This window comes from Hippocampus comes, unplaced genomic scaffold (assembly GCF_001891065.2).
Source record: "Hippocampus comes isolate QL1 unplaced genomic scaffold, H_comes_QL1_v1.1 scaffold39, whole genome shotgun sequence".
Taxonomy (NCBI): Eukaryota; Metazoa; Chordata; class Actinopteri; order Syngnathiformes; family Syngnathidae; genus Hippocampus; species Hippocampus comes.
The window spans coordinates 2,899,244-2,926,857 of record NW_017842054.1 but is presented as its reverse complement, the minus strand read 5'-3'; the positions used below and the strand labels follow the sequence as shown (position 1 = coordinate 2,926,857).

Here is a 27,614-nt window from a genome sequence, read left to right as displayed (position 1 = left end):
CGCTTTATGTCGGGCGCGAATGGCTGAGGCTCACTCGACACATAAATCACATTAAATAAATACATAAAAAAATAAATAAAAAATCACAAAATAAAAAAAAAAATGTTGGACAATCACAAGTTTGAAAAAGCAAAAGTTGATAACTTGGAAAAGTCCTCACTTTGGTCAGAGGTTTACAAAAGCTACTTTTGTGTGTAATTTTTTTTTTTTTTTTTTAGTATTGTACAATATCGACAACACTATCTGCGTTCGAGTAGACATGGCCAGAATGTACTTGTATATTTCCTTCTTTTGTTTTGGTTCATTGTTTTAATATTTACAACCCATTATAAGAAACAATTAAATTCGCACACAAAAAAAAAAATATATCAGCATTTCCACCTTTTGGGGGGTGGTTGAAAACAACATATCTTCTATCATAAGAGTCCATGTTTTCTTTTCCAGTGAGCTGGACTACCACGACGTGGCAGCTGTAAACCAGCGCTGCCAGAGCATCTGCGACTTGTGGGACCGACTGGGAACCCTGACCCAGAAAAGGAGGGAAGCCTTGGAGGTGAGGACTACGAAAGAACGTGAGCAAGACGAACATGGATCGCGCCTGCCTTCACGTCCTCTGGACGCACTGGCATGTGTGGCGAGTCTCCACCAGAGTGCGCTCATGATCCACATCGGTCCACGCTGATGCCTTTCAAACCAAAATATCCAGAGGTGTTTCATATGGGATTGGATGGAGACATGGCTGTCATCGTGTGGCCGCTAACTGGCTCCGGTCCCACCCCGGCCACTTCCTCTCATCCGTGCGGACCATTCCTGACCCGCAAGTGCATGAGTGAGGGCCCAGGAAAAGGTCTGAGGATTAAGCGTGAATGACAGCAACAGAGGCCTGTTGTCTGTCCACGTCCCACTCAACACAATCCCCCTCCGAGCCGAGCCAAAATTGCGGTTAACAAGGCCATGCTAATGTTGTTCTCTCTGGGGTTAGTCGTTAGAACAGGTGCGTCCGTGAGCGTCGGGGGCCGGGCGTGCGGGGGGGTGGTAATTCTCGCTGGGATTTGTCCTGGAAGAGGTCAGCTTGGACATTCGGAGCCTGTATTTTTTTTTTTAGGATTTATGTGGTGTCGTCATTTCTGCAGCGCACAGATAAGCTGCTGGAGACCATCGACCAGCTGTTCCTGGAGTTTGCCAAACGCTCGGCTCCTTTCAACAACTGGATGGAGGGAGCCATGGAAGACCTGCAGGACATGTTTATGGTGCACACCGTAGACGAAGTCCAGGTAGGCGCGCGGGCACAACGGGCGATGCGACGGATTGAGCGAGACGCACCCCGTCGGCTCGCTGTACTGGAGTTCCGCTTCGTGTGAAAATCAGCTGGGTGGTGAATGTTAGGTCAATTGCGAAACGCCGTTCCAAATAAGTGGTCGTCCGGCCACTTTTTAAGGAAGGCGGTTAAGTGCAAAGTATGAAAATAGACGCGGCTTCAGGTAACATTCAAGTTTGCCTTTCATTGATCCAATGAAACTAAGAAAAGAAATCGCAGGGTCCCTTCGGTCTTTTTGACTTATGTCAAATCCGCGATAAAACATTTGTAATGTTTTCCACGCTCAAACTATGGCCATCATAGAACGTCTGTTCGCTGTGCAGGCAATGCTTGAGCAGCAGTTTGACAGCCGCGGAAGTAAATTAATGGTAAAAGTAATCTACTTTTACCATTCTCCAACTTAGTTTCACCTGATCGGAATTGAAACTGATTGATGATTCGCCGCGCGGGAACACGTCTGCTGAAGAAATTGATCGCACCTGACAAAACGTTGGCTTTTTAACAGCATTTCAGAATTTCCCTTTCGCCTGCCCTCCAGAGTCTAATTGCGGCTCACGAGCAGTTCAAAGCGACTCTCCCGGAGGCGGATGCTGAGCGACAGGCCATCCTGGGAATCCACAATGAGGTGCAGAAAATCTCCCAGAGCTACGGGATCAAGGCCAACATCATCAACCCTTACAGCGCCATCACCACCGACGAGCTCCTTGTCAAATGGGACAAGGTAGCCCACCGCTTTCAAAGCCATTTTTTTAAGCCTCGCCCGTTGGCAATACGCCGTCAGCTCCGCGCGTGTCACTTCAGGTCAAGAAGTTGGTTCCGCAGCGAGACAGCGCCATGCAGGAGGAGCTGGCACACCAGCATGCCCATGAAAGGTTGAGGCGCCAGTTTGCCGCACAGGCTAACTTAATTGGACCCTGGATCCAGGCCAGGATGGAGGTCAGACATGACATGACACTTTCATACGGTTATGGCCGTCTAATGGAGGCTAATAATATTGAAACACATCGGAGAGCAGGCCGGCGAGGAGGAGCCGTCACCATAACTGGAGGGTGACGAGAGCGGCAGCGGACTCTGCGGTGTTTGTAAAGAAATTGGTCCGATACAACCGAATGTAATTGACCTTGTGGAACAGGAGATTGGACGCTGCTCCCTGGAGATTGGCGGCACCCTGGAGGACCAGATGACCCAATTGAAGCAGTGCGAGCACGTCATCGTCGCTTACAAGCCCAACGTGGACAAGCTGGAGGGAGATCACCAGCTCATCCAGGAGTCGCTGGTGTTTGACAACAAACACACCAACTACACCATGGAGGTACAATGTTGGGGGACATTTTTTTTTTGTGGAAAACACATTTTGTTGTCTTTTAGTTTTTTTTCGCTCCATTGTAAATGTCAGCTTTACAGGTGCCACGTCTGCTGATGTCTGCAAAGCTCACCAGTGATGGGGCATTGTGATTTCCAAGGAAATGTTATCACATGTTGATGTTTATTCATTTCCCAACTTGTTAAATAATTATTGAAGAGAGGTCTTTATGTCGAAAAACATCCATCCATTTTCTGATCCTCAGCAGGATCGCGGGTGTGCTGGAGCCTATTCCAGCTGTCTTTGGGCAGTAGGCAGGGAACACCCTGAACCCCCGCGTTGCCCAAAGGCCACAATTTCAGAAAAAAATGACTCTCCGTTGTCATCGTACACTTACTGACGGATTGTCTCCCATGCTGTCATCACATCCGCATGCGTAGCACATCCGCGTTGGCTGGGAGCTGCTCCTCACGACAGTCGCCCGCACCATCAACGAGATCGAAACCCAGATCCTGACCCGCGACGCCAAGGGCATCAGCCAGCAGCAGATGAATGAATTCAGATCATCTTTCAACCACTTTGATCGGGTAACGATTGCGATGGATTGCCCCGCGCGACACCGTTTGCATCACAAGCTTTAAACTTCAATTAAAGCATGGCCAATTAAAAAATGTTTCAATATGCCATTTTGTACATTAGAGGTGTGTCCATCATTCTATAAGCAAAATGCTTGTTGAGGGAAGACAGTGGCGTAATGCCAAGATTACCGCAACCACACGCTTCTTCATTTGGGGAAAGACTGAAGTAAATGTTTAATATATTTCATATTTATTATTTATGTATTATTGTTTGCTCTACGGTGTTCTCGCTGCTCTGTCTTGTGGAGTTATTTAGGCGCCCGGTCAAAACAATCCGATATAAACATTCAATTAGAAACGGGTACGTGGGTGTGAATCCAGCCTTCCTTTCCTGTTCATAACGATGAGCCCTCCAATCACAGAAGAAGAATGGTGCCATGGAGACGGATGACTTCCGAGCCTGCCTCATCTCGATGGGCTACGATCTGGTGAGGTGCTATAAGTGCACGCAGTCGAGGTTCAGTCAGGGCTAGCTAGCCTGTGGGTACATGCTAGCTTGCGTGTACATGCTATTGAGAACTGCTCTTTTTCTGCCCCATTTAGGGCGAGGTGGAGTTCGCCCGGATCATGATCCTTGTCGACCCCAATGGCACTGGAATCGTCTCTTTCCAGTCTTTTATTGACTTTATGACCAGAGAAACTGCTGACACCGACACTGCCGAGCAGGTTGTAGCGTCCTTCCGGATTTTGGCGGGCGACAAGGTTTGTGTTTGAAGAAAAAGAATGACAGCACCACAGATAAAAACACTTTCTGAGTTATTAGCGCTTCAGTGAAGTGGGACCTTGACCTGCCCCCGACCTCCAAGCTTTTAGAGTTGTGAGCTGCCACTGGCAAAATTGGAAGTGCTTCCCTGTACGGATGCACCTTGTCTGATTTTCATCTTTACGTTGCCTATTTGTAGATTTAAAGAAAAACAAAAAACTATCCTCAATTATTTACCGAAATACTCAGCTATTTGCCGTTTTTTGTGCTCACGCCAAGGCAATAAAAGTAGTGCTTTGCTTTTAAAGAAAAACAAAAAACTATCCTCAATTATTTACCGAAATACTCAGCTATTTGCCGTTTTTTTGTGCTCACGCCAAGGCAATATAAGTAGTGTTTTGCCGCCATCTTGTGGCATCTTGGCACCAAGGAAATATGTTGATGGAAGTCGAGGAACTTTATTCACACAAACATATTGCTTTGCCGCCATCTTTTGGCTTCTTGATGCCAAGAAATTGGCACTGAAAGACTCAAACTCTAAAAGCCAAGGTACCACTGTAGCGTATTTGCCATTCTTGCAGTTTATGATCATATTCGTCAAATCCTTGCCTTTGCGTTGCATCACAGCCGTACATCCTGGTGGAGGAGCTGAGGAGAGAACTTCCTCCCGAGCAAGCCGAATATTGCATCATGAGGATGCCGCCCTACAGAATCCCAGGAGCGCCACCGGGGGCGCTGGACTACACCGCCTTCTCCACCGCCCTCTATGGGGAGAGTGACCTCTAACCCCTCACATGGCAGCCCCCGCCTGTTACCTAGAAAATGCCTGCTTGATACACAGAAATATTCATACACAAAATGAAATGCATTGTTTTAATAAAGTGAGACCTTGCAGTTACTCTTTGGGAATACCACATCAAAAGGCATTTCCAGATGCTTTAAAGGAGACATATTATGCATTTTGAAAAACATTTAAAAACACCCCAGTTTTAATAACATGTCTGTGACATGCTTTCATAAATTTTTTTTTCGAGGGATCAAGAATTATTGCACACTTATTTCTCACCTTGTTGAAACAAGCCCATTTTAAGGGGCCGGACCTGTGTCATGCAAGTGACCGCCGTGACCCCGCCCCTTTTACTGCCGGGCCAATGGCAACTCAGGCTTTTGGTTTCACATTTGTGGGTGAAGAGTCCAGCGTGTATAATACACCACAGAACGCATTCTGTCTTGTGGAAGAAAATGTCATACATTTTATGTATGTGGCAGAACGCAACGCAGCTCTGCTTACCTTTTAGCCTCAACGTGATAACAGGGGTTTATGGGTGTGCCTGCTTGGTAGTATCTCAGACAGTCAGTTTTCTGTAATATGTCCTCTTTAAGTTAAATGGAAAAACAAGTGAAGACGTATTCAATAAATTAATTCCCAAATTACACCCGAAAAATATATTATCCAAATGGACGGCCTGGAAAAACACATGAACGCGCATGCATGTTTCAACTTATTTTTCATTTTAGATATACACTCATAAAGTCTACTTTGGACAACAACGACAACCGGCTGGATTGGTCTCCTGTAACTTTTCATTGTGCCTATAAAACAAATTGAAATAATTGTATTCAGACAATCTCTGTGTGGTCTCTTTCTGTTGAGCGAGAGGTCGACTGGCGGCCCAACAATCCTTGGGCACAAAATCTTAAGGCTTCTGCAAGAAAGCAAAAGAATATTCGGGAAAACCTACTACAAACAGCTGGAGTTTATTAGGGGTTAATCAGAGGCACTTTAAATGTTGGTAGGTGTTGCCGACTCCCATACTGTGAATATGAAATTTGGTTGAGTTTTTTACATCACAAACACGAACATTTGAAGAGGGTTGTGTGGACATTTTAGATCCTCTAGATATATAGACATTTAGATGGATGGATAGATTGATAGACACTATTAATAGCTTAACTCAATGCAATTTACACGTTTTTAAAGAAAAGAAAATTAAAAATTGATGAACCCGCGGGTTCCGCGCCGCGATTATTCAAGGCACCACTGTGAAGTCCTGTACTGTATTTCTTCCCTAATGTTGCATTCATAAAACCTTTGAGAAACAGGACTTTCAATCAACACTGCTCAAATTAGAAATTTGAGACCTTTTGAAATATATGTGTCAGAATTAGTTGCTACATTATCTCCACATGAAGAAAAAAAATGTTATTTTTTACCTTGAAGTAAAGGAAAATTGGATCGAAGAAGGAAATGCAGTACCTGTACTGTATTCCAAGTTCATCAGACAAATTAAACGCAGCACAGTCCCCGCCAATGTAAACCTTGTCTGAACCAGTGGATGAATTATTTTTGCGTCACATGTATTTGTAATTTGTGAAGAATAAGATTAATTTATCGTTTGGAACGTTAAATGCCCGTGTGGTTTGTATTTGTTTTTTTTAATTATAAAAAACACGCAAAAAAAAAAAAAAAAAAACTTTCCCGCCAACGTGAGCGACCGCCATGTTTTCCTTCGTATCATGGGACTTGTCTGATGGCCGCGCCCACTTTCAATGGACGAACAGTGTATCCAAACAGCTCATACTTGCTGTCTGTCGCTGTACTTCTCCACTTCTTCTCGCTCCTCTTACAACTGCCACCAAGTTTGGAAATAATGTCCGACCAAGGCGAGGGCGAAGACGAAGTCCAATTTCTACGAACTGTGAGTAATGAATGATAAATATTAACATAGCCTAGCAATGAAAGTCAATGGCCAAAAACGAGTGACATGTAGCAAGACCATAACAGTGATGAGAGACTAAACGTCACTTTTTTTTCATTGTTGTTGTCATCTGGTACTTTTAATATTGGAAAAGTCATTAAATGTAATTTCTCAAATTCCTTGAAGTGACAGTCAACTGGGCCGCCTCACATTCGTTTGTCTCACAAATATAACTTTCCATTAATGCTAACAACCTTTATTGTTGTATCTCACACTTGGTTTAAATGTAGAATCCAGCCAGCACTGTATTTCATTTCCACAGAGCCAATTGGGTGCACAGAATCCACAGGTTCTGGCTGAAGAGTGCAGTTCCCAGCCTTATTTTTGCTTGGATTACTCAGGCACAGGCAAGGGAGACCACAAACGGCCTCGGTATCTCAATTTAAGTGCACGATGTTATCACAGTTGCCCAGTTGTAAACGTATGATCTATCTGATACGGAGCACAGAAAGTGTTATGGATGGGAGATCAGCAGCTATAACATCAGCAGCTACGGTCTGGTTGCAAGCAAACAAAATAAAAGAACAAAGTCCTACGTAAGCATAAAGTGACTGCCCTTAATAGATTTGACGAGATATTTTGATGCCTCTGCAATGTTAAGAAACTGCAATGTCAACTCAAGGATAAACCTGAAGAGATCCAGAAGAGCACAAAAATGAGAGTGTGAGCATCTTAAACAAGACGTTTAACATGAAAAGCAATTTATGGCAGCATTTTTAATTTAAAACGAACAAACAAAAAAACAGCTGTGCTTGTTAACGATCTCAGCAGTATCTCAGCATAGGACAGTGTGTTTGACTGCTTGCAGAGTGCTGCTGATATGGACAAGTGGAATGAGGGTATCTTCCCAATATGGAGCGACACAGCCAGGCTACCACGAGGTGTTGGTGGTCCTGGCTGGACTGCAGTCATCTGCAGTCTCGCTCTAATGTTCCTGAAATAGATACAGTGGCCTGATGGCTTTCATGCTGTCCATTTTGGTATTTGAATGAAGATAAGTTTGACAGAGGTGGCAGAGATCGACCGGCGACTCTTGTCATTCACGCCATAATTATTTAGGGTCTTGTTTTTATTTTCGTGGAAACGGAAGGAGTAATCCCAAACAGATATGCAACATTAATAAATTGCATTTTTTTTGGCCATCTAAAATGGGAGTACAGTAGCATGCCGTCAAAGTTGTATGATCATTCTAAGGAAGTATTATTCCCTTAAAAGAGAAATATTCCACCCATCCAGCTGCCGCTATATCACTTACGCAGTTAGGAGGTAACGTACGCACCGAAAAGATCAGTCACAGATGCTGCTTTGAACTCTGTGCAAAATAGATTTTCACTCTCATTCAGGACTGTATTTTGTTCCCTGCGGGTGTTCACGTCAGGGTGATGAAGTGGTCCTGCAGAGCGTCTTCACCTCTCAGGAGGAGCATGTGAAAGTCTGCCTGGCTGCCGAGGGCTTTGGCAGCAGGCTGTGCCGGCTGGAGGCCACCTCCAACTGTAAGGTAAAGGGAACATTCTCCGCCTTATGACAAACGGCGATATATCTCTTCCCCCCCCCTTCTCTGTCTCATCGTGTGTGGAAAGAACTCCCAACGCCCTTGTCAGTAATGATGATTAATTATTTGTATAGTGTACTCAGATATAGTACCTTTGCATGCGTTTCGCCATTGTTACCTTGAGGGCAGCCCCTTGTTGCCATGGTAACAAACCGCAAAGCAGAGGGTTTCGACTGCTGGATAATTATTGATCTTTTGGGTATTTTAAAGCAAATGTTACATGTGTTCCCGAGGACACGGCAGCCCCGTTTCAGGTTACCATGAACCAAGCGAGATGGACGGAATACAGCGTGGGGGGGGGGGGCAAACCGGACAGCTTGTGATTGCCGTGGATGGCCATAAAGATTTTTACATTGTCAAAACAATTGCGAGAAAGAATTGATGAGTTAAATAAACACTTTCTTCTTAGCAACGATGCCTCTCTCACGCATGTATTTTTATGTAAAATGAATTACTAATAAAATACATTAGCTTCAATAACACATGTTTGAATAAGTAGCTAATATAATAATGTATGTTAAATGAAATCCTGGAAAGTCATCTTTTAAAAAAAAAAAAAAAAATCAGTTGAATTATTTTGTGTTTTATTCAAATAATTATGATCTGTCAAAAAAGGTTGTCTATTTTAGTTTGAATAAAAACTCAATTCTAATTAAGTAGTAAAACCAAGTGTCAGTTTTATGAATAGGGGTCATTTTTATTTGCTGGATGTACCGGTAACTATTAAAGTATCTTGTAATCGAACTTAGTTCCTTTTCAAATGTAAGTGATTGGTGAAGTGACAAAGTTACTTTTTCAAGCAAGTAACCAGTAAAGTAACTGCGTAACTTTTTCAAGGTCACTGGAAGTGCTAGTGGTACATCTCCTTGAAAGTTGTTTCCAGTCAACGTCGGCCATTGTGAGCCTGTGGAAAAACTACAAATATTTGACGTGTTTTTTTTTTCTTTTCTTTTCCTACCCCAATAGAATGTTCCACCAGACTTGTCTGTATGTGGCTTCATCCTGGTCCAGTGTCTGTCTGTCCGAGCTCTGCAGGAGATGCTGGCACACAGCGAAAGCCTGGTTGCAGAGGTTATCTCATACTCCCGCTGATCATTTCATTTCCGCACACTGTCAGTGCCGTGATACAACTGCCGCGGGATAAAAATGATTTCAACCTTTTATTTGATATCAGGGCCATATGTCCATTTTTCAATGTGCTTTTTACAGGCAGCCGGGGGCAACCATCGCACCCTTCTGTACGGCCAGGCTTTACTTTTCCAGCATTCGTACAGCGGCATGGTGAGTCATCAAGGTTTCCCTGCAAGGATGAACAACACGGCCACTGTTAGTTTCGGTTGTCTTGTGAAGTTTTTCCACCTGCTGTTCTCTCCACTCGCAGTATCTCAGCTGCTTGTCCGCGTCGCGGTCCTCCACCGACAAGCTAGCTTTCGATGTGGGCCTGCAGGAGGATAAAGCGGGTACTTGCAGATGATTTTAGGGAGGCTGGTCACGTTCCATCTTGGATACAATTGGACTGTTCTCTTGTCTTTGTGTCATAGGCGAGGCCTGTTGGTGGACTGTGCATCCCGCTTCCAGACAGAGGTCAGAGGGAGAGAAGGTGCGCGCTGGTGACGACCTCATCCTGGTCAATGTGTCCTCAGAGAGATATCTGGTAAATGAGGGGATTTTCCTGATTTTCCTCAACGTCTCAGTGAGGATTATCGGATTTTCGAGCGGCACAGTGGCCTCGTGGTTAGCGCGTGTGACTCACAGTTTAGAGGTTTGGGTTTCAGGATCTTCCTGTGTGGAGTTTGAATGATTCATTCATCCTGTGAGGGAAATCAAGTTGTTACAGCAGCAATATTCACGCGCACACACACACACACACACACACACACACACACACACACACACACACACACACACGCGCGCGCGCGCCTATTAATAATATGAAAGATGCAATTCAGGCATCTGCTGAAGATGAGTGTCTTGACAGGTCGCATTTGGTGCTGATCCCGATTAGGGTCATTTTGGCTTGTGTGACTCATTTTAGTCAATTCTGAATTTGTGGAACTTTTTATTTTATTTTTCATTATGATAAATGGAATTGACCTTTTCGCTGTTCCAGTTTGAAGAATCACCTTCAACCTGAGGTATCCTCAGCAAAAGGCTCCAAGCTGCATTCTGGTAAAAAAAAGAAAAGCGGCCGGGTCACCTTGTGATGAGGCATCTTTTGTGGCTTCCCAGCACTTGTCCTTTGGCACGGCCTGTGACAACAGAGGCTTGGGTGACAGTCTGATTGCGGATGCAGCCTTCCGGCACTCACTGTGGAGCGTTGCCCCCTTGTGCTCTGCAAGTGGACTTGCGCAAGGCAAACTTTTTCCTCACATTTGCACTGTTGCCACACTGAAAGACGCATGATTCGTTGGAGTACATCCCATTTGAGCGGGGGATGATATCTTCTGCTTGCTGCTCCGCTTCTAGGATACCTGAGGGGCGGCGACACGCTCAGGCTTCTCCACAGCCACACCGACGCATGTCTGACTATTCCGACAGCAGAACAAGATGAAGAGCTGCAGAGGTCAGTCGCGAGGGCTCATCTACCTTCGCATGTCATCCTGACAAAACTCCCCTCCCCGCCATCTCAGATCGCGTTTTTCTTAATCTAGGATAATGCAGTATGAGATTGGATCAGTGTGCAGACAGGCCCGCTCTCTCTGGAGGCTGGAGATCTTGCGTGTGGCGTAAGTAGAAACGGGCCCTCAGGTATCAAATTGTGTTCGTCTCTGTTCCCGACTGGGATTGGTGACTGATGCGTCCTGTCATTTCACCGATTGAAAACTCAATAGGGAAGTTGAGGTACTTTTCTTCAGTGGTAACCTGGATGAGTACAAAAATTACAAGACGGAGTCTCGCAGTCTATAAACATTATCTAGAACCTGCATTCAAACATGAGTGAAATCCTAGTTAGTGTAAATATGTGTATGGAAATTGCTGGAGGCCAAATCAGTAAGTACAGTTGTAATCAGTACTTTATTGTGATGCGTGACAGCATGTTTTTAATGTTGCTGCACAAACTAGTTCACTGTGCGCCATTCGTTTTCCGAATAAAACTCTCAAATTTACCACAGTTCCAGGGTTGGAGAAAGCTGCAAAGTCCTTGGAAAGTCTTTGAATGTTCTCATGATTTGACAAATATTTGTCAAGGTGGAGTGGCAGACATACAAGCTGGGGGGAGCCCTTCCGACTGTGTCACGTGACAACTGGACGCTATCTGGGCCTGACGGACGAACGAGGCCTCCATTTGGTGGATCGGGACAAGGCAGACATTATTGCAACCTCCTTTTGCTTCCGTTCTGCTAAGGTGCGGATGAATTGAATAAGCTTCGATGACATAAAAGTTTAGTTGTACCTTGACTTAGGAATGCCTCAACTTTCAAGTTTTTTTTTTGTTTTTTTGACATTTTGTGTGATGCTCAAACGATGAAATTGACCGGTTACGGTAATTAAACCTCAACTATTAGCTCTTAAAATTGGCAGATTTTTCTCTTTATTGTTAAGTGAAACAAATACTATCGGACACAATGATGCAAAACAGTCGAATCCTCAGACGGGAATTCATGTTTCATGCGAGTAACATTTGCTGGCTGAACGTTTTCAGTGATGAAGTTGGAAGGCGACAGTTGTTTGTTTCATGTTTTATAATCATTTTGTCTTCACGTACACGGATTTGTAATGGGCTTTTTTGTACTGTATTACATTTTCAAGTTTTTACATCTATAAAGGATCATACTGTGTTATATGATGACTTAATTGGCGGCCATTTTATTAGAAATCGTTACAACGAACGACCGTTATAACGTACAGATTCGTGATGGCCCTCGAGGTATGTTGTAACCAGGTTCGACTGTATATTTTTTGAAACTAATCGGCTGATGAAATGGCCCTAAATTGTAAGCAGACATATGTAACTGTCTTTAGGAAAAGCTGGACTGTGGACCAAAGACTCGTGCGGATGGCATGGGATCCCCGGAGATCAAATACGGAGACTCGGTCTGTTACCTTCAGCATGTCGACTCTGGCCTGTGGCTCACCTACCAAGCGACTGATAGCAAGTCTACGTGCATGGGAGGATCTCAGCGAAAGGTAAAGCGACATTTTTCAAATGGCCTGTAAAATAAGCTCAATTCTGTTTGGTGTCTTGCAAAATGTTTTGAAACTGACTCCCGTTTCAAGGAGAGAAACATACTCAAAGAATCCAAAGATCAGATTTTTTTTTCCAGGCTATCTTGCACGGTGAAGGTCACATGGACGACGGCTTGACGCTGTCTCGGTCTCAGAAGGAAGAATCTCACACTGCCAGCCTCATACGGAGCGCAACGCTCCTCTTCACGACTTTCGTCAGGTACTGGACGCGCACCCAAGGGGACCTCATCCTGCCCCCTCTTTTCTTCCTGAAATCTTGCGCTTACTTCTCCCCTTTACATCTAGGAAACTTGATTCTTGTATTGGGCAAGGAAACCTCCATTCCATCGTTTTACCAGTGGCCGACGTGACACGCAGCCTCCAAGACCTAATATGCTTTTTCCAGCCGCCACCGGAGGAGCGGAGCCACGAAGCTCCACAAAACAGCCGAACTGCGTTAACGAATCGGCAGAACATGTTTCAAGAAGAGGTCATTAGACGGAATAAATTGGTGCAATACAATGTCGTCTGCATTTTTTTTTTTTTTTTTTTTTATGTATGTTTGTGCTTCTCTCAGGGAGTGATTGAGTTGGTATTGGAGTGTATTGACCATCTACACCAGTATAGTCACGCTTCACATCTTCCTGAGGCTACACCAAACGATGCTGGAGAAAACTGGGAGGTCATCCTGGGGCATTTATACGAGCTTCTGGGTAGGTGCCTCATTTCAATAAATCCGTCACTCCAAGTGCTATTGGAATTCTCTAAATGTTTCCTATATTCAGGGTCTGTTTCTCATGTTTTATACATCTATATTCCTTTTTTTTTTTTTTTTTTTTTGGGTTCAGCCTCGCTTATTAGGAGAAACCGGGCAAACAGCGCGCATTTCTCTGGTTCGCTTGATTGGCTCATTAGCAGACTGGACCGACTGGAGGCCTCTTCTGGTGCGTTCCAGGAATAAAACCTCTCATTTACAAAACTTGACTTATTTTTCCACAAATTTTTGATATGCCGGACAGAACGCATACTCAATAATTCATAGCTCATATTTACTGCCCATGGCATGCGTAGGAGTTTTGGAGGTTCTGCACTGCGTTTTGGTGGAAAGCCCTCAAGCACTCAATGCCATCAAAGAGGGACACATCCAATCTATCATCGCTTTTCTAGACAAGCACGGGCGCAACCACAAGGTATGGCTGACTCGTTTGTGTTTTGCTTGAAAAATGTTGACGCAATTGATGTGGCAGGGGTTCTCAAACTTTTTCTGCACCCTTTATAATCCGAACGGCCATCCAATTTAATAACCATGTGTACCACTCAAACCATAGGATTGAAAAACTTTTATAATTTTGAGGTGAAGGCTGGGTCGGGGGGGCAGGGGGAGAGTTGTGATGATGAGTTGAATTGATGATGCTGTTGCTGGGTCAAGTGCTAACAGGTTGCCTTGCAGGTGCTGGAGGTGCTTTGTTCTTTGTGCGTGTGCCACGGCGTTGCGGTGCGCGCCAATCAGAACCTCATCTGTGAAAATCTGCTGCCCGAGAGAGACTTGCTACTGCAAACTCGTCTGGTTAATCAGGTCACCAGGTACTCGCGTCGACGTTCTCGCTAAATGGGATAACTCTGTGAATGATGTGTTGAATGTCATTCATTTCATTTTGTAGTAATGTTGAACTTTTGTTGAGGAAAATTTCTATGTTTTTGGTTTGAAAGGGTGGGCCTGAGCAAAAAAAAAACAATTTCACTTGCAGCTTTTATACTCTTCACCAGTGGTTCTCTAACCTTCGGTCATACCATGAGGACCACCTCCCTCATACTTTTTTTTTTTCTCCAAAATTTTCCAAAACCAGATTTGCCAAAAAGCAAAACCAAAACTCAACTGATTATTAATTGAAAATCATTTTATTTCGTCTCCTTAATTTTAACATTTATATCTCACACATAATAATATGATGCATTTGCAGCAAAGTTTCTTTTTCAGTTCAGAGGGCTCAAAACTTGTTAGCCTGGTCTTTTTCTAAATTGGGTCCAATGCTCGTTGCTGCCAATGAGGGAAATCCACCTCCTAGTTCTCCTGATAACGAACAAACTGTTTTCCTAAACCTGGCTCGCACATTCCATCGTGTTGAGTCTTTTGATTCATATGAAAAGAATCCCGCCATACTTTATGGATGATACGCATGTTTTTGTCAGTGACTGAGGAATCTCATAAGTAATTCATCACGGCGTCAACGTGCCGCCTCTTTCACAGCACATCAGTGTCGTGTAGTACGTCGTCGGTCCTCCCTTTGAACGCTACGCCACCGGTCGCCCTGACGACGACAACAAAATACCACATTTAAGTCTGCCGCGTGTTGCGTGGAGTGAATTTTTCGCCTGCGCCTCTCATCTCGACGCTGCGCTGGGCTTATTATCCTTGAAGTTTTCTATTTGCGTGTGATGCTCGAGCATTCTCGGCACTGCGGCACTTCTCTTTTCTTTGCTTGCTCTTCAGTTAATGATTAATTACTTGTCTCCGTCAGTGTCTTGGTCTCTTGTTTTAAATTTAGAATCGTTCCCACGCACATGTCTCCTCCGATGACACTTTTGGTGAGAAGTTGCTCAGCAGAGTGAATACTAATCATTGCCTTATCCCGGTTTTACGTGCTCTTTTTCTTTCTGTGGTATGACTGATTGTGGCACTGTCATCTTTTTAGACGTTTCCTTTCCCCCTTTTTTCTTTGCCACGGGCATTTTATTTTTGGGTTGTCGTTCCATCTGTCCTCCCATTTTTTTTTTTCCGCAGCAGCGCCTGAAGGAAATGTCGTGAAATTCGGAACATTCGTTTGGAGTCAAACGAAGACTTGATTAGTAGTTAATGATGCAGAGATACAGTCGGCGTGATATTCATTAAACATCCATCCATCCATTTCCTACCGCCTTTCTCTTCATTAGGATTATGGGTGTGGCGGGGTGCATCCATTAATGGGCGCCAATCATTCATACAGACAAATGTTTATATTCACCTATGTACAATTTAAGAGTCCATCAACCGAAGGTGCTGGACTGGAAGTCAAACTAATCAGGCTTTAACGTGATAATTTTCACCTTTTACTTTTTAATGAAAAGGCACTTTTATTGAGACTCGAATGCATTTTGGTAACGCAAGACCTACCCCATCATGCCTTCTCGCACAGACAAAATGGTTAGAGGAAGACCACAGCCCTCTGCCTATTTCTTCTTTCCTAGCTGCCACCTTTTTATCACGCTTCTCTCTAGCAAGCAGCCTCCCACCGCCCCTCAGGCTTTATTGTTTATTTTGTCTCAAATTTTTCCCCACCTGCTGCTTCCCAAGCCTCTGCAACGTCGCCCGCCCGAACCTCTTTTATCCCTCCTAAAGCCATTTTGCTTTCTGTCACCTCCATTTCAGCTTGAGCAAAACACCTCATTGGTATGTTTACGTAAACATACCTTTTTGGCTTCTTGTCCATTAATTCTACAACTGAATCTTTTCTCCTACGCCCTGAAATCCTTTGAGCGGTATCCCTTAAGAGAACTGACATTTGTTCTCAAGTTGGGGTATCTGATGGGCATTCACTGTGTTTCGGAGTTTGCAGTTGAATGGATGCGTTCATATATAATGAATGTCAAGGACCCACATTTAAAGATTTGAAAACAAATAACTGGATCTTGAAAAGAACTCTAAAATGTATAGGGAGCCAGTGAAGGGATGCCAGAGTAGGAGTTACGTGCTCTCTCATACGAGTACCAGTCAAGAGGCCAGCAGCAGTATTCTGGACCAACTGGAGACGCCTCATGGAGGATTGGTTGACTCCGTAAAGTAAAGTGCGTCACAGTAATCCAGCCGAGATGTGACGAAAGCATGAATTACTGTTTCAAAGTCCTCTTGAGAAAGGATAGGCTTTATTATAATAGAAAACATGCTGAATAAATGTGAGCGATTATTCACATCCAATCATCTGCTCATGAACCCCCAAGTGTGAGGCCCAACGTCTTCCTATCTCTGGGGGAAGATTCGGCGCAGCCCCGCCGGTGGTACTACGAGCTGGTCGTGGATCACATCGATCCCTTCCTCACGGCGGAGCCCACGCACCTGCGAGTCGGCTGGGCTCTCACCGACGGCTACCAGCCCAGGCCCACCGGAGGGGACGGCTGGGGGGGCAACGGCGTGGGAGATGACCTCTGCTCCTTTGGCTTTGACGGGCTTCACTTATGGTCAGGTGGGATCATAGTCATTCATAGTTAACAGTACGTCTTGATCAAATCACCTTATATTTTTCAACGCAACGTTTTACGATGAGTTTGGAATTAGATTAAAATAGTTTTGGGATCACAATTTCGGTGGTTTCGCTACAAGTCAATACTATTTCTAAATGCAATTATTGACATTTTAGGCGCATCAAACACTTGGCTTATCGTGGTAGGACTCGGCCTCAAGCTTTGCTCTACTGCGTCCTATGAATAATGCCGACGCTGTCTCCTCTGCATTCAGGTTGCGTGGGCCGCAGAGTGCGCTCTCCCTACCCTCACCTGTTGACCGACGAAGATGTAGTCAGCTGCTGCCTGGACCTCAGCGCACCCTGCATCTCATTTCGGGTCAACGGTCTTCCTGTGCAGGGCATGCTAGAAAACTTCTGCGTCGATGGACTTCTTCATCCCGTTGTCAGCTTCTCACCCGGCGTCAAGTTAGTATTGTTGTGCATCTTTTCATTGAGACTTTCCCAATATGACATTTAAATCATTTTCTTTGTGTCAACAAGGGTTCGGTTTTTGTTTGGAGGAGAACAAGGAGAGTTTAGATTTCTTCCCCCGCACGGTTTTGTGCCGTGTTCTGAGGCTCTCCTCCCGAATGTTAAGCTGGAGGTAGAACGGTGCCATAAGTACCTCTTGGAACATGAAGATGGGAAACGGGAGCTTATTGGCCCGTTTGAGCCCAGCGGTCCACTTACTTTCACTCCCTCGCCAGTAGACATCAGCAAGGTAAAGTTCTGCAGAGGCATTTATAGCTATTTTACAATGTACCGTACAGTGTGTTCCAGAAAATGTTGAAAAAGAAAATATTTATACACCAAAATTCCAGCAAGCAATTCACTTGGATCGAGATTTTACAAGTGATTTCACAAAGCCTCACAGATTTCAATATGCACACTGCCTGCGCCGCGACATGTTTTCCTTTCACGCCCTAATCAGCTTTCCAGTTGGTGCATTTTTATTTAGTTCCCTCCAAACGCGCACGCTGCGCACTATTGACTGTGCTCATGCATAATCTAATACACAAAATGCCCTTTTGTTGCTGGTACAGTTCTTTCTTCACCTTTTAAAAAGTAATCGGTAATGTACAGCTTACATCAAACTTAAAGTTTAACATTCAATTGAGTGTTTTTGTTTTTTTTTTTTTTTTTAATACACATCTCATATGAAATTACACAATATAGTACTACAGAATGATATTTTTTTCACCCTCTGTGTGTTGCCTTAATAGGTGGAATTACCTCTGCAATTTGAGGATATCCGAGATAAAATCGCTGAGAACATCCATGAACTCTGGGTAATGGAAAGGGTTGGTCTTGGATGGTCTCAAGGAAATGTAAGAAGGAGGCACACGACTAAAATTCCTTGAGCTAAATTGCATTCATCAAAAGGAAATAATGCCTTACTCGCATTAGTTTTTTTTTCCAATGTGAAACGATTACACGATTTTTCATCAAACACAGGAGCGAGACGAAGGGAAGCTACTGGATCCCTGTCTGGTGGAGTTCTCCAAGCTGCCCGATCAGGAGCGGAACCAGAATGTCCAAACGGCCCAGGACATATTAAGGTGGGTTCTGTCACCCCCTAGTCATGTTCATATACATTCTTGATTCATAGAAATATGCAAACATCAATCTATATACACATTTTCCTTCATTTTCCAAAGGACTCTTCTTGCTCTCGGTTTCCGCATTGACTTAAAAGACGAATGTACAGAGGAGGGCGTCCACTTCATGCGAGTCTCCAACAGGTACGGTTCATTCAAGCTCCGAGGTTTTAATGTTACTCCTTGTTTTTTTTCTCCAAAGCAGTTATTCCCCATCACTCATGTAAAATATGTGTTGACTCAATAAAAGCGCATAGCACTGCTTTTTCGTAATCTGTGGTCTCCAACGTGTCAGGTATGAGCAGCCAGGTGGCTACAGACCGGCTCCGATAGATATGAGCCATGTTTTTCTAAGCGCCGCCCATGAGGAAGCGGTCAACTTGCTGGCAGAGAATGAGCACAACGTTTGGGCCAGAGAGCGTATCAAGCAGGGATGGACTTACGGCGCTCAACAGGTTTGCGTTGTGCCTCGTGTTGGGAAAGAGAGAATCACATTTGAACATCTGTGTGCATTCGTAATCGCATTTTCACAGCACCGGTGTTCTCTGGCAATACCTTTAAATTTAGGATGGGAAATCAAAGCGAAGCCCGGACCTTGTGCCCTACAGCCTGCTTGATGAGAGGAGTAGAAAGATGGGACAAAAGCGAGTCAAGGAGGCAGTTTGCACCCTGCTGGCTTACGGTTACAGTTTAGAAACCCTCCACCAGGAAAATAGTAGGTCTCAAAGCTCTTGCTCCCAGATTAGATCATAGTTTATCAATGGTACAGCAATAAGCAGATTGTTTCCAAATGTCTGCATGTCTGCTTTTTTTGACATTGTCACGATTCTCTCGCCAAATGCCCTGTATCTAACTTTTCCTTTTGTCTTGACTTCTTGCAGTCATGTTATCAAACGGCTGCTTCTTCTCTAGTGAAAAGTGCAGAGTGTTCCGAGCAGATAAATCTTTCGCCGTGACTCGGGGGAAGTGGTACTTTGAATGCGAACTAGTCACTGCCGGGAAAGTGAGAGTTGGCTGGGCCAGGCCTGGCTGCACCCCTGAGAAAGAGCTGGGCTCGGACGACCAGGCGTTTGTGTTTGATGGATTTGAGGTGATCATTCTTTTGAGGTCTTAAAGTGCCGTGGGGGTATTGTTTCATGATCACTAAAAATATCAATGACTCATGTTGTTTCTTGACGTGACTGACGCACAGCCGCCCCCATCTTTCCTGATTCTTACAGTCTCGGTGGTACCATCAGGGTGGGGAACCTCTGGGACGTTGCTGGCAGCAGGCGGATGTGGTGGGTTGCTTGCTGGACATGACTGAAAGCACCATGATGGTCACGCTCAATGGAGAGTTGCTGTTTAATGACCAAGGATCGGAGCTGGCTGCGAAGAACTTTGACATCAGAGATGGTGTTTTTTTATTTTTGCGCCGAATTGTTATGACCCATCGGGCTTGGAAATGTGTGATTCAATTTTTTTTTCTTGCTGACATTTTAGGCCTGCTCCCCGTGGTCAGTGTGGGCGTGAACCAGGTGGTGAGGCTGAACCTCGGCCGCCGGGAGGGCTCCCTGCAGTACTTGAGTGCATGCGGTCTGCAGGAGGGTTATGAGCCTTTTGCTTTCAATATGGCTCGAGATCCTTCCCTGTGGATGAGTTGGAAACAGGCTCAGTTTAAATCCATACTGTGCGATGATCCCATCTCTCAGGTTTGTATGTACAGCTTCTAGACTGTTGTTTGTTTTTTTTTTTTTTTAGCGCGTATGCAAAGCCTAATACCACGGGTGGAAAAACTCTGTTAGGGGCAGTTGTATAAAATAACAGAATTTTTTACATTAGGCAGATAGCAACAACCGATTAACTTGGTTGTTTCATTTCATACTTGATGGATGGGCAGGGATTCCAGAGACCCAGCTAAGTGTATCCTAGTCTTTCAAAAATCAAATTTCCATACTGTGTCCACTTTAAGATGACCCACGTTTCGACAGGCCTCCGCGGGAGCCTGTGTTGTTCTCGGCACTGGTATGTTGACAAGACTGACCCTCTTTATCCTCTTTGAATCTCATTCAAGGTCAATAGAGTCATTGGCTCAAATGATTCCTTATCGAGCCTGAGGGTCTCACGACGGTTGTCGGCACGCCACGGGGAAAGCAGCGAAATTGGCTTTTACCGTCTCAGCATGGCCATCCAGTGCGCCGCTGTCCTCAGCAGCCCAGTGGGGGGCGCGCTGCCCGTGGCGTCCAGCTCTTTTTCTCCAGGTTTGGTGTCACATGATCGTATCATAAAATAGAATTCTCAAATTAGAAACAAATTACACGTAGAGGATCAACAGCATAGAAAATGGATGGACGGACAGTTCGTCAAAGTGTTCTTTGACTTATTCCAGATACCCGCATTTGATTATTTGCTCTTCATTACCTCACGACCTTGGAAGAAGCTCTCTGCTTATGCTCCCCGGGGGCCTTGCCGCAATTAATTCATGTGGTCCTCTTAGGAAGGAAAGAGCAGGAGGAGATGGACTCTGACTTTGAAGTGCTGATGAAGTCAGCCCGCGGCTTCGCTAGCTCAAGAGATGAGCTTGAGTACAAGGATCACGGTCAAGACAAAACGTCACGACTGAAGCAACGGTAGGCTGTGGAGAAAACACGAATCATTGGCGACGTGTTGCGGTCACCTGATATTTGGAAGCATAAAAGCAGGGACGTGGTGATTAATTTCATTGATGTTTACAAAAAAAAAAAAGCATGATACAGTTGAAGCTGTTCTTTGAAGGTTTATGCTGAAGCGAACCAAACCAGACCTGGTCAGCAGCAACTCCTCCGCTCGGCTCCTCGAGGACGTCCTAGTTGACAAAGATAATGCTGATCACCTCACTCAGACCACCCGAGTAAGACCTCAATCGTCTCATCTCGCAACAATCAGTAGGATTACTATTCTTGCAGGGAAATGACACATTTCTACAAATTAGCAATTTGCAATCTTGGATCCAAAACTACGTGGGATGCGTATTGAAGCAGTTATGATCATTTTTGAAACTGCCTTTGACTTTTTTTTTCCCGACAATTAAACCAAGTGATTTTCTCCTTCAGTATTACTACTCGGTGAGAATTCTTCCAAACCAGGAGCCTTTCAACGTGTGGGTGGGCTGGGTCACCCCTGATTTCCATCAAAATGACATGCCGTTTGACAGCGACGATAACCTCACAGTGACGGTCACCCTCGGAGACGATAGTGGCAAAGTCCAAGAGAGGTTAGTGTTTTGCGGCCAACTTTTGAAACGCGGTAAATTTTAATCAGTGGGCTGCCATTTTCACCGTTTTCCCCTTTCAATCAAACTTAGCAAGCGACTGCCTTGTAATAACAGCGCTCTCGTCACCCACAGCGTGAAGAGGAGTAACTGTTACATGGTCTGCGCCGGAGAGGCGACAGGTTTGTCTCGGAGCCGAAGGAGTGCCGGCTTGGAAATTGGTTGCTTGATTGACACAGCCGCTGGGCTGCTAACGTTTACCTCCAGTGGCGTGGAGATGTCCACCTTCTACCAAGTACGCCGCACAGCAAAACAATTTTGGGACTCCTAAGATGTATTTGGAGTTATATTCGGATATGTCGTTGCTGCATATTTCAAGTAATCATCGTGAGTAAAATGTTGTTTCATTTTGTGGATGAATCAGGTGGAGGCCAACACAAAGCTGTATCCCGCTGTTTTCGTCAAGCCCACCACCAGCAACATGTTTCAATTTGAACTGGGACGCATTAAGGTAAACCACGTTGTTGCTTGTCAGAAATTCTGTTTAAAAAAAAAAAAAAGCAGCCGGTTCAGCAATGAAGATATTGCATTCCATCCTTTCATGCTGCCATTGTCACAGCTACAATTTACTTTCATGTTTTGCCACATGCAAAACGCAATTTTTTTTCATTTCTCTGCCTGGCCACCTAGAACGTGATGCCGCTGTCAGCCGGCTTGATTCGCAGCCTGAGAACGACTTCGGCACCTCATTGCCCGCCCAGGTTTCAAGTACAGCATCTGTGCCCGGTCTCGTGGACACGAGTGCCTGACAGATCTCTGAAGGTGATGGTGGACCGTCCTGATGAGCGTCACGGATGGAGAGTCCATTGCCTTGGGCCGCGTCAAGTCATGGCCCTCCAAATCCCTGATGAAAGCAGGTCTGACCGGGCTCTGGAAAACACACAATTCAATTTGACTGCTGTTGGACCGGACGATTAATCAACGTATCGATAATTGATTCAATTGGGTTTTGTTTGAGTCAAGACTGTTCTATATTTTTTAATCGTCTTAGCTAGCGGCGTCTCTAGTTCAAAGAGCGTCTCTGCTTGCACGTTATTCAAAAAGGCACAGCTTTTTTTTTGTTTCTTTTCAGTCTTTTGAAATTGGTTTCATCCTTCCAGCGTCGGACAATGAACAAAAAAAACAGTCCGCTCCAAAGTATGTTCAAAGACTGTTGCAACCAAAGGGAGTCGGTCCTCCGAACTAGTTCAGCTTATGAAACGGAGACATGCAGCAGCAAACGTTGCTCTGCATTCAACCCGGGAGAACACGGAAGGCAGCCTGAAAACTCCTGCTAAGAGAGGCAGCCACGGAGCTGCTGGACGTGGTGCCCCTGGTGATACGTTGCAAAAGCAGTCATTTATACTTTTTTTTGTTAACGTGCTTTTTAAAGGATTTTGTTGACATTTTCAGGCAGCTACCCATGTTAATTTTGTATGTTGTATGTTCAGTGAGTTTGTTACATATGAATCACAAAGCTCGTGTTTTTGTTAATTTATTGATGTCACAGTTGAATATTTCATATGCCTCACTAAAACATATTAAGCATTGTATTTAAAGAGCGGTTTTCTCTAAGAGATAGCACTTTTATTTTACATTGTCCCCAAAAAATAAAAATCTGTTATTTCTATGGAAGTTGATACAGTTAATGCTTGAATAGGAAACTGTTTAAAAGCCTGTGTTTGGTTTTTGGATATATGGCAAAAAACAAACAAACAAAAAACCCCCCAAAAAGCTACATTTTGAAAAATTAGCTTTTTCTTTTTATTGAAAAAAAATGGTGATTGAGAAAGAGACTTTTATTTTCTGTTTAAACAAATGTTTTGATTGATTGGTTTTGTTTTAAGTTCATATCACTCAACCTTAACCAGCACGCCAATGATGTCATCATGCTTTCTTTTTCTAACACAGGTGCATCGACATTTTGGAGCTGTCCGAGCTGGATGACATCTTGACCTTTGAGTACCACACCCTCCTCCTTTACTGTGCTTTATGTGCCCTGGGCAACGCAAAAGTGTGCCACGCCATCTGCAGCCATGTGGACCAGTCCCAGTTCCTTCACGCCATTCAGAATCACCACTTGCCTGGCTCACTCCGCTCTGCCTTTTATCAGCTTCTTGTTCAGGTGATCTCATGCTTCATCTCATCTTTCAATATGGAACCAGTGGTTTCTCAGATGGATTTAAATTTTTTTTTTAAAGGTTCACCTCAGCACTCATGCCGCAGCACGTCTCATGATGAACCATGAATACATCGTCCCTATGTCAGACCAAACCAGAGACATCACCCTTTATCCAATAAATGGCGACAATGGGCGAAAATGTCCACTTCCTCTATGCATCCCGAGTATTAGCGGAAGCACTTCCCTGAAACCACAAATGCGGTTCTCCAGGCCTTGTTTCGTCAACACTGATGTGATGGGACGGGAAGTAACTAGCGGTGACAGTCCTGAAATCCCTCTGGATATCCTGAAGAGCCTGACCGTGGAGATGCTTACTGCAGCAGTGTGGGCTGTGCATCAGGGTGTCAGGGACCCTGTAGGTGGCAGTATGGAGCTTCTGCTGGTTCCCCTTCTTAAGTTGTTCCACACTCTTTTGGTGGTGGGGGTACTGACTGATGAGGATCTGGCTAAAGTTCTCAAACTAATAGAACCCGGAGTCTTCGCCACAGAGGTGGAAATGGAGGAGGAGGAGAAAGAAAATGAACGCAAACAAGGACTGCTGCAAATGAAACTTCCAGAACCGGTCAAACTTGAGGTGAACGCACGGAGTGGAATGGCTCATATAGAAAAAAAAAATTCCTTTTTTTTTTTTTTTTTTTTTGTGCGTTTGGGATTTTTTTTTCATGAGTGTGTGAGGTAAATGTTACATTTCATTATGCATTAGGACAAACAAGCCAAGCAATATATTTCTCTCTCGATTTCTTCAGCTGTGCAACGTGCTGACCTACCTGTGCGACATGCAGGCGCGCCACAGGGTCGAAGCTGTGGTCGCCTTCTCGGAAAACTTTGTCGGGCAACTGCAGGAGAACCAGCACTTCCGCTACAAGCAAGTCATGCAGGCGCTCAACATGTCCGCCGCCCTCACAGCCCGCAAGACCAAAGAGTTCCGCTCACCTCCGCAAGAGCAGGTTCCATTCAGTTGTTTGAACTCACCAGTCGGATTAAAATGATTCCTTTGCAAGTAATGGGCGCCACCTCGAAAGATGTTTATAGTCGCCTACATTATAGATTCAACTAGGGTGTCCAAATTCAGGCTGTTGTTCCATTTGTGGCCCACTGCATGTTTTTATTGGCCCATTAGATATTGTAAAAAACAAATTAAACAAGGTCCCCATCAAAAAGTTAAAATGCTGAAAGTTAGCACATTATATATTGAAAAGCTTCCTTTATCGAAAAGCTTTGCTCTGCTCATTTGATCTGATGACTCTTTTAATTTTTTTTAAAGATCATTACTCTTACTAGTTGTCATTTAATTGCTGGTTTATTGTTGCCTGTACTGTCCACTTTGAGAGTTGTCCCCATTTGTTATTCTATTTTTCTTAATTAAAAATGAAAGTGTAATAAATCCTCAAAATGTAACTTTTTGATTTTTTTTTTTTTAATCTACACAATGTTTTGACAAATTAATCACACTGTGCTTCTTTCTCCTTGTAACCTTTTCTCCTTTTGCCTCAGATCAACATGCTTCTGAGCTTCAGAGATGGCGACCGGCAGGGGAACAGTCCGTGTCCAGTGGAAACCCAACAGCTCCTGCAAGACTTTCACCAGCTGCTCACTGCCCACTGCGGTCAGTTCTCCGTTACCACTCCGCCGCATTATTGTTCATCCTCACTGAGTCTGTAAAACTCAGTGAGCCCTGAAGAAGCTCCGAGAAGGCGCTTACTGTGATTATCTGCCGGTGAGCTTCATTTTATTTTACTGCTTTTGAGCAGGCATTGAATTGGACGCTGCCTCGGAAGAGGGTGATCCCGGTGAGATGTTAGTAAAGGATCAACTTTTGAGCCTGGGAGCGAGAGTTCTCGGAATAAAGTGGACAACCACACGAGGGGAGGATAATGGACCACTGAGTCCCAGTAAGTACAAAAACATGTACAGGACTAAGGTTGTTATTTATTGTTACAAATGTAGGCCCAACACGAAACATTAAGAGAGGGGTCACTTTGAAAGTGGCTCTGGATCTTCACCCAGCCTAGTTGATCATGTGATGGTCTGAGAAACTTAGTGTGGGTGTGGAAGTTAGCAGAACTGTTATGTGGGGCAGATGTGCAGACATATTTTCAGAAAGTGGCAGAAAACAAACCCAAAAAAAGACTTACATGGTTGTTTCATTTCACACTTGATGGGCAAACCGGCACTCCACAGACACAACAATTCTAACAAGAAATAAAAAAGTGAATTTTCCATAATACGCCACCCTTCAGCAGAACAAGTAATCAAGAGGAAAATCGTGATCGCTGTGGTTTTCCTGTGGGATACATTGCATATTTTGGAACTGCACAAACAAACTACAACAGCAATCCCACATTGTCATATGGAGGATCTCAGCCCTGCCGCAATTATCCAAAATCCTTATTGATGACCCCCAAAAAGGGATTTGTCATTGCCTCTAGATGCCACAAGAAGGTGGCAAAGTGCTACTAAATGAAGTTCCTCAACTTACCTCAAATTATTCTCTTGGCACCAATACGCCACCAGATAACACCAAAGCAGTACTTTCAGAAAAGAACAGAGGGGTTTGATTTCCTATCCCCGCTTTCTACCCTTCAGAGTCCCTCAAGTTGTTGATCTCGGAAACAATGCTGCGCTGGACACAAGAGACCGAGATGGAGGATCCCACCCTGGTCAGGGCCGTCTTCTCGTTGCTGCACCGCCAGTACCAGGGCCTCGGCGGCCAAATGGCCTCCCCTCTTTCCAAAGCCTACACAATTAGCCAAGCTTCCGTAGAGGACACCATGACGCTGCTGTCCTCTCTGGGCCAAATCCGCTCCTTACTTAGCGTTCGTATGGGGAATGAAGAGGAAAAACTGATGATCAGAAGACTAGGGTAAGGGTAGATTATGGTTTTCGTATATGGATTTCAAACACAATTCTGGACTGTGATTTTTTTTTTTTTCTGTCTCTGGGACAGAGACATCATGAACAATAAGGTTTTCTACCAGCACCCCAACCTAATGAGGGCGTTGGGCATGCATGAGACAGTCATGGAGGTGATGGTCAATGTTCTTGGGGAGAGAGAATCCAAGGTCAGTCTTGTGAAGCCGACGGGCAATTTGTGTTTTTCGATTACACTCGGACTCCACTTTGAATTGACGCCATGCTTGTGTATTTCATGCAACGGTTTGCTTCTGCAAGGAGATTTCCTTTCCGAAGATGGTGGCCAGCTGCTGTCGATTCCTTTGTTATTTTTGCCGCATAAGCCGACTCAATCAGAGAGCCCTTTTTGACCACCTCAGCTACCTACTAGAAAACAGCAGCGTTGGACTCGGTAATGTCCTATGTCAACACTTCCCTCTGGGGGAGGGGTTTCAATTTAACAGTCTCTCGGTTATTCGTCCTTTGTATGCATAAATTTCAGCCCCTCGGAGTGTTCTCATGAAATTTTAATGACCAGACATCATATTCACGAGTCAGTGATTTTTGTTGTTGTTGTTGATGTTGTCTTCCCGCCCTCCTTAGCTTCACCATCAATGCGCGGGGCCACTCCTCTGGATGTGGCAGCAGCCTCAGTCATGGACAATAACGAGCTGGCCCTCGCTTTGAGGGAGCCTGAACTGGAGAAGGTGAGTTGAGGGCATGAATACATGTTTGCTTTTGGAATACGGCGCTACCTTGATTAATTTACAAGTTTGCCAAGTTACTCGCCGCCACTTGCTCTATTATTATTATTATTTTAATTTCATTTGCGAGCGAGCCTCAGGTACGTCGCCGCTGGATGTTGACAGTGGATGCGCCAATCCTGGACCTCATTCAAAACTTGAGATGCAGCTACAAAGTTTTCTCATTACAGGTGGTGCACTACCTTGCCGGCTGTGGTCTGAAAAGCTGCTCACT

The 27,614-nt window shown here is 44.6% G+C and overlaps 2 protein-coding genes across 2 annotated transcripts in view; both read left to right on the top strand.

The window, feature by feature from the left end:
* actn2b (actinin, alpha 2b) overlaps positions 1–5,590 on the top strand; it is a 17,125-nt gene extending 11,535 nt beyond the window's left edge. The window contains exons 14-21 of the mRNA XM_019860250.1: positions 1,134–1,274; positions 1,857–2,039; positions 2,120–2,254; positions 2,451–2,630; positions 3,062–3,208; positions 3,622–3,687; positions 3,803–3,961; positions 4,590–5,590. Of these exons, the coding sequence (XP_019715809.1) occupies positions 1,134–1,274; positions 1,857–2,039; positions 2,120–2,254; positions 2,451–2,630; positions 3,062–3,208; positions 3,622–3,687; positions 3,803–3,961; positions 4,590–4,748 (1,170 nt within the window). The 3' untranslated portion in view covers positions 4,749–5,590. The remainder of the gene's footprint in view (positions 1–1,133; positions 1,275–1,856; positions 2,040–2,119; positions 2,255–2,450; positions 2,631–3,061; positions 3,209–3,621; positions 3,688–3,802; positions 3,962–4,589) is intronic.
* A 929-nt stretch (positions 5,591–6,519) lies between these two features.
* ryr2b (ryanodine receptor 2b (cardiac)) overlaps positions 6,520–27,614 on the top strand; it is a 68,587-nt gene continuing 47,492 nt past the window's right edge. The window contains exons 1-44 of the mRNA XM_019859965.1: positions 6,520–6,661; positions 8,100–8,219; positions 9,240–9,344; positions 9,483–9,554; positions 9,655–9,733; positions 9,815–9,927; positions 10,503–10,626; positions 10,740–10,836; positions 10,925–10,999; positions 11,463–11,619; positions 12,237–12,401; positions 12,539–12,660; positions 12,747–12,930; positions 13,018–13,153; positions 13,289–13,384; positions 13,512–13,630; positions 13,891–14,024; positions 16,416–16,657; positions 16,930–17,122; positions 17,198–17,417; positions 17,920–18,024; positions 18,152–18,255; positions 18,355–18,438; positions 18,590–18,749; positions 18,862–19,009; positions 19,176–19,384; positions 19,515–19,689; positions 19,777–19,985; positions 20,348–20,534; positions 20,771–20,903; positions 21,049–21,163; positions 21,366–21,526; positions 21,659–21,818; positions 21,948–22,034; positions 22,214–22,440; positions 23,474–23,687; positions 23,764–24,318; positions 24,491–24,691; positions 25,239–25,350; positions 25,496–25,636; positions 26,331–26,607; positions 26,692–26,806; positions 26,916–27,048; positions 27,240–27,343. Of these exons, the coding sequence (XP_019715524.1) occupies positions 6,614–6,661; positions 8,100–8,219; positions 9,240–9,344; positions 9,483–9,554; positions 9,655–9,733; positions 9,815–9,927; positions 10,503–10,626; positions 10,740–10,836; positions 10,925–10,999; positions 11,463–11,619; positions 12,237–12,401; positions 12,539–12,660; positions 12,747–12,930; positions 13,018–13,153; positions 13,289–13,384; positions 13,512–13,630; positions 13,891–14,024; positions 16,416–16,657; positions 16,930–17,122; positions 17,198–17,417; positions 17,920–18,024; positions 18,152–18,255; positions 18,355–18,438; positions 18,590–18,749; positions 18,862–19,009; positions 19,176–19,384; positions 19,515–19,689; positions 19,777–19,985; positions 20,348–20,534; positions 20,771–20,903; positions 21,049–21,163; positions 21,366–21,526; positions 21,659–21,818; positions 21,948–22,034; positions 22,214–22,440; positions 23,474–23,687; positions 23,764–24,318; positions 24,491–24,691; positions 25,239–25,350; positions 25,496–25,636; positions 26,331–26,607; positions 26,692–26,806; positions 26,916–27,048; positions 27,240–27,343 (6,717 nt within the window). The 5' untranslated portion in view covers positions 6,520–6,613. The remainder of the gene's footprint in view (positions 6,662–8,099; positions 8,220–9,239; positions 9,345–9,482; positions 9,555–9,654; positions 9,734–9,814; positions 9,928–10,502; positions 10,627–10,739; positions 10,837–10,924; positions 11,000–11,462; positions 11,620–12,236; positions 12,402–12,538; positions 12,661–12,746; positions 12,931–13,017; positions 13,154–13,288; positions 13,385–13,511; positions 13,631–13,890; positions 14,025–16,415; positions 16,658–16,929; positions 17,123–17,197; positions 17,418–17,919; positions 18,025–18,151; positions 18,256–18,354; positions 18,439–18,589; positions 18,750–18,861; positions 19,010–19,175; positions 19,385–19,514; positions 19,690–19,776; positions 19,986–20,347; positions 20,535–20,770; positions 20,904–21,048; positions 21,164–21,365; positions 21,527–21,658; positions 21,819–21,947; positions 22,035–22,213; positions 22,441–23,473; positions 23,688–23,763; positions 24,319–24,490; positions 24,692–25,238; positions 25,351–25,495; positions 25,637–26,330; positions 26,608–26,691; positions 26,807–26,915; positions 27,049–27,239; positions 27,344–27,614) is intronic.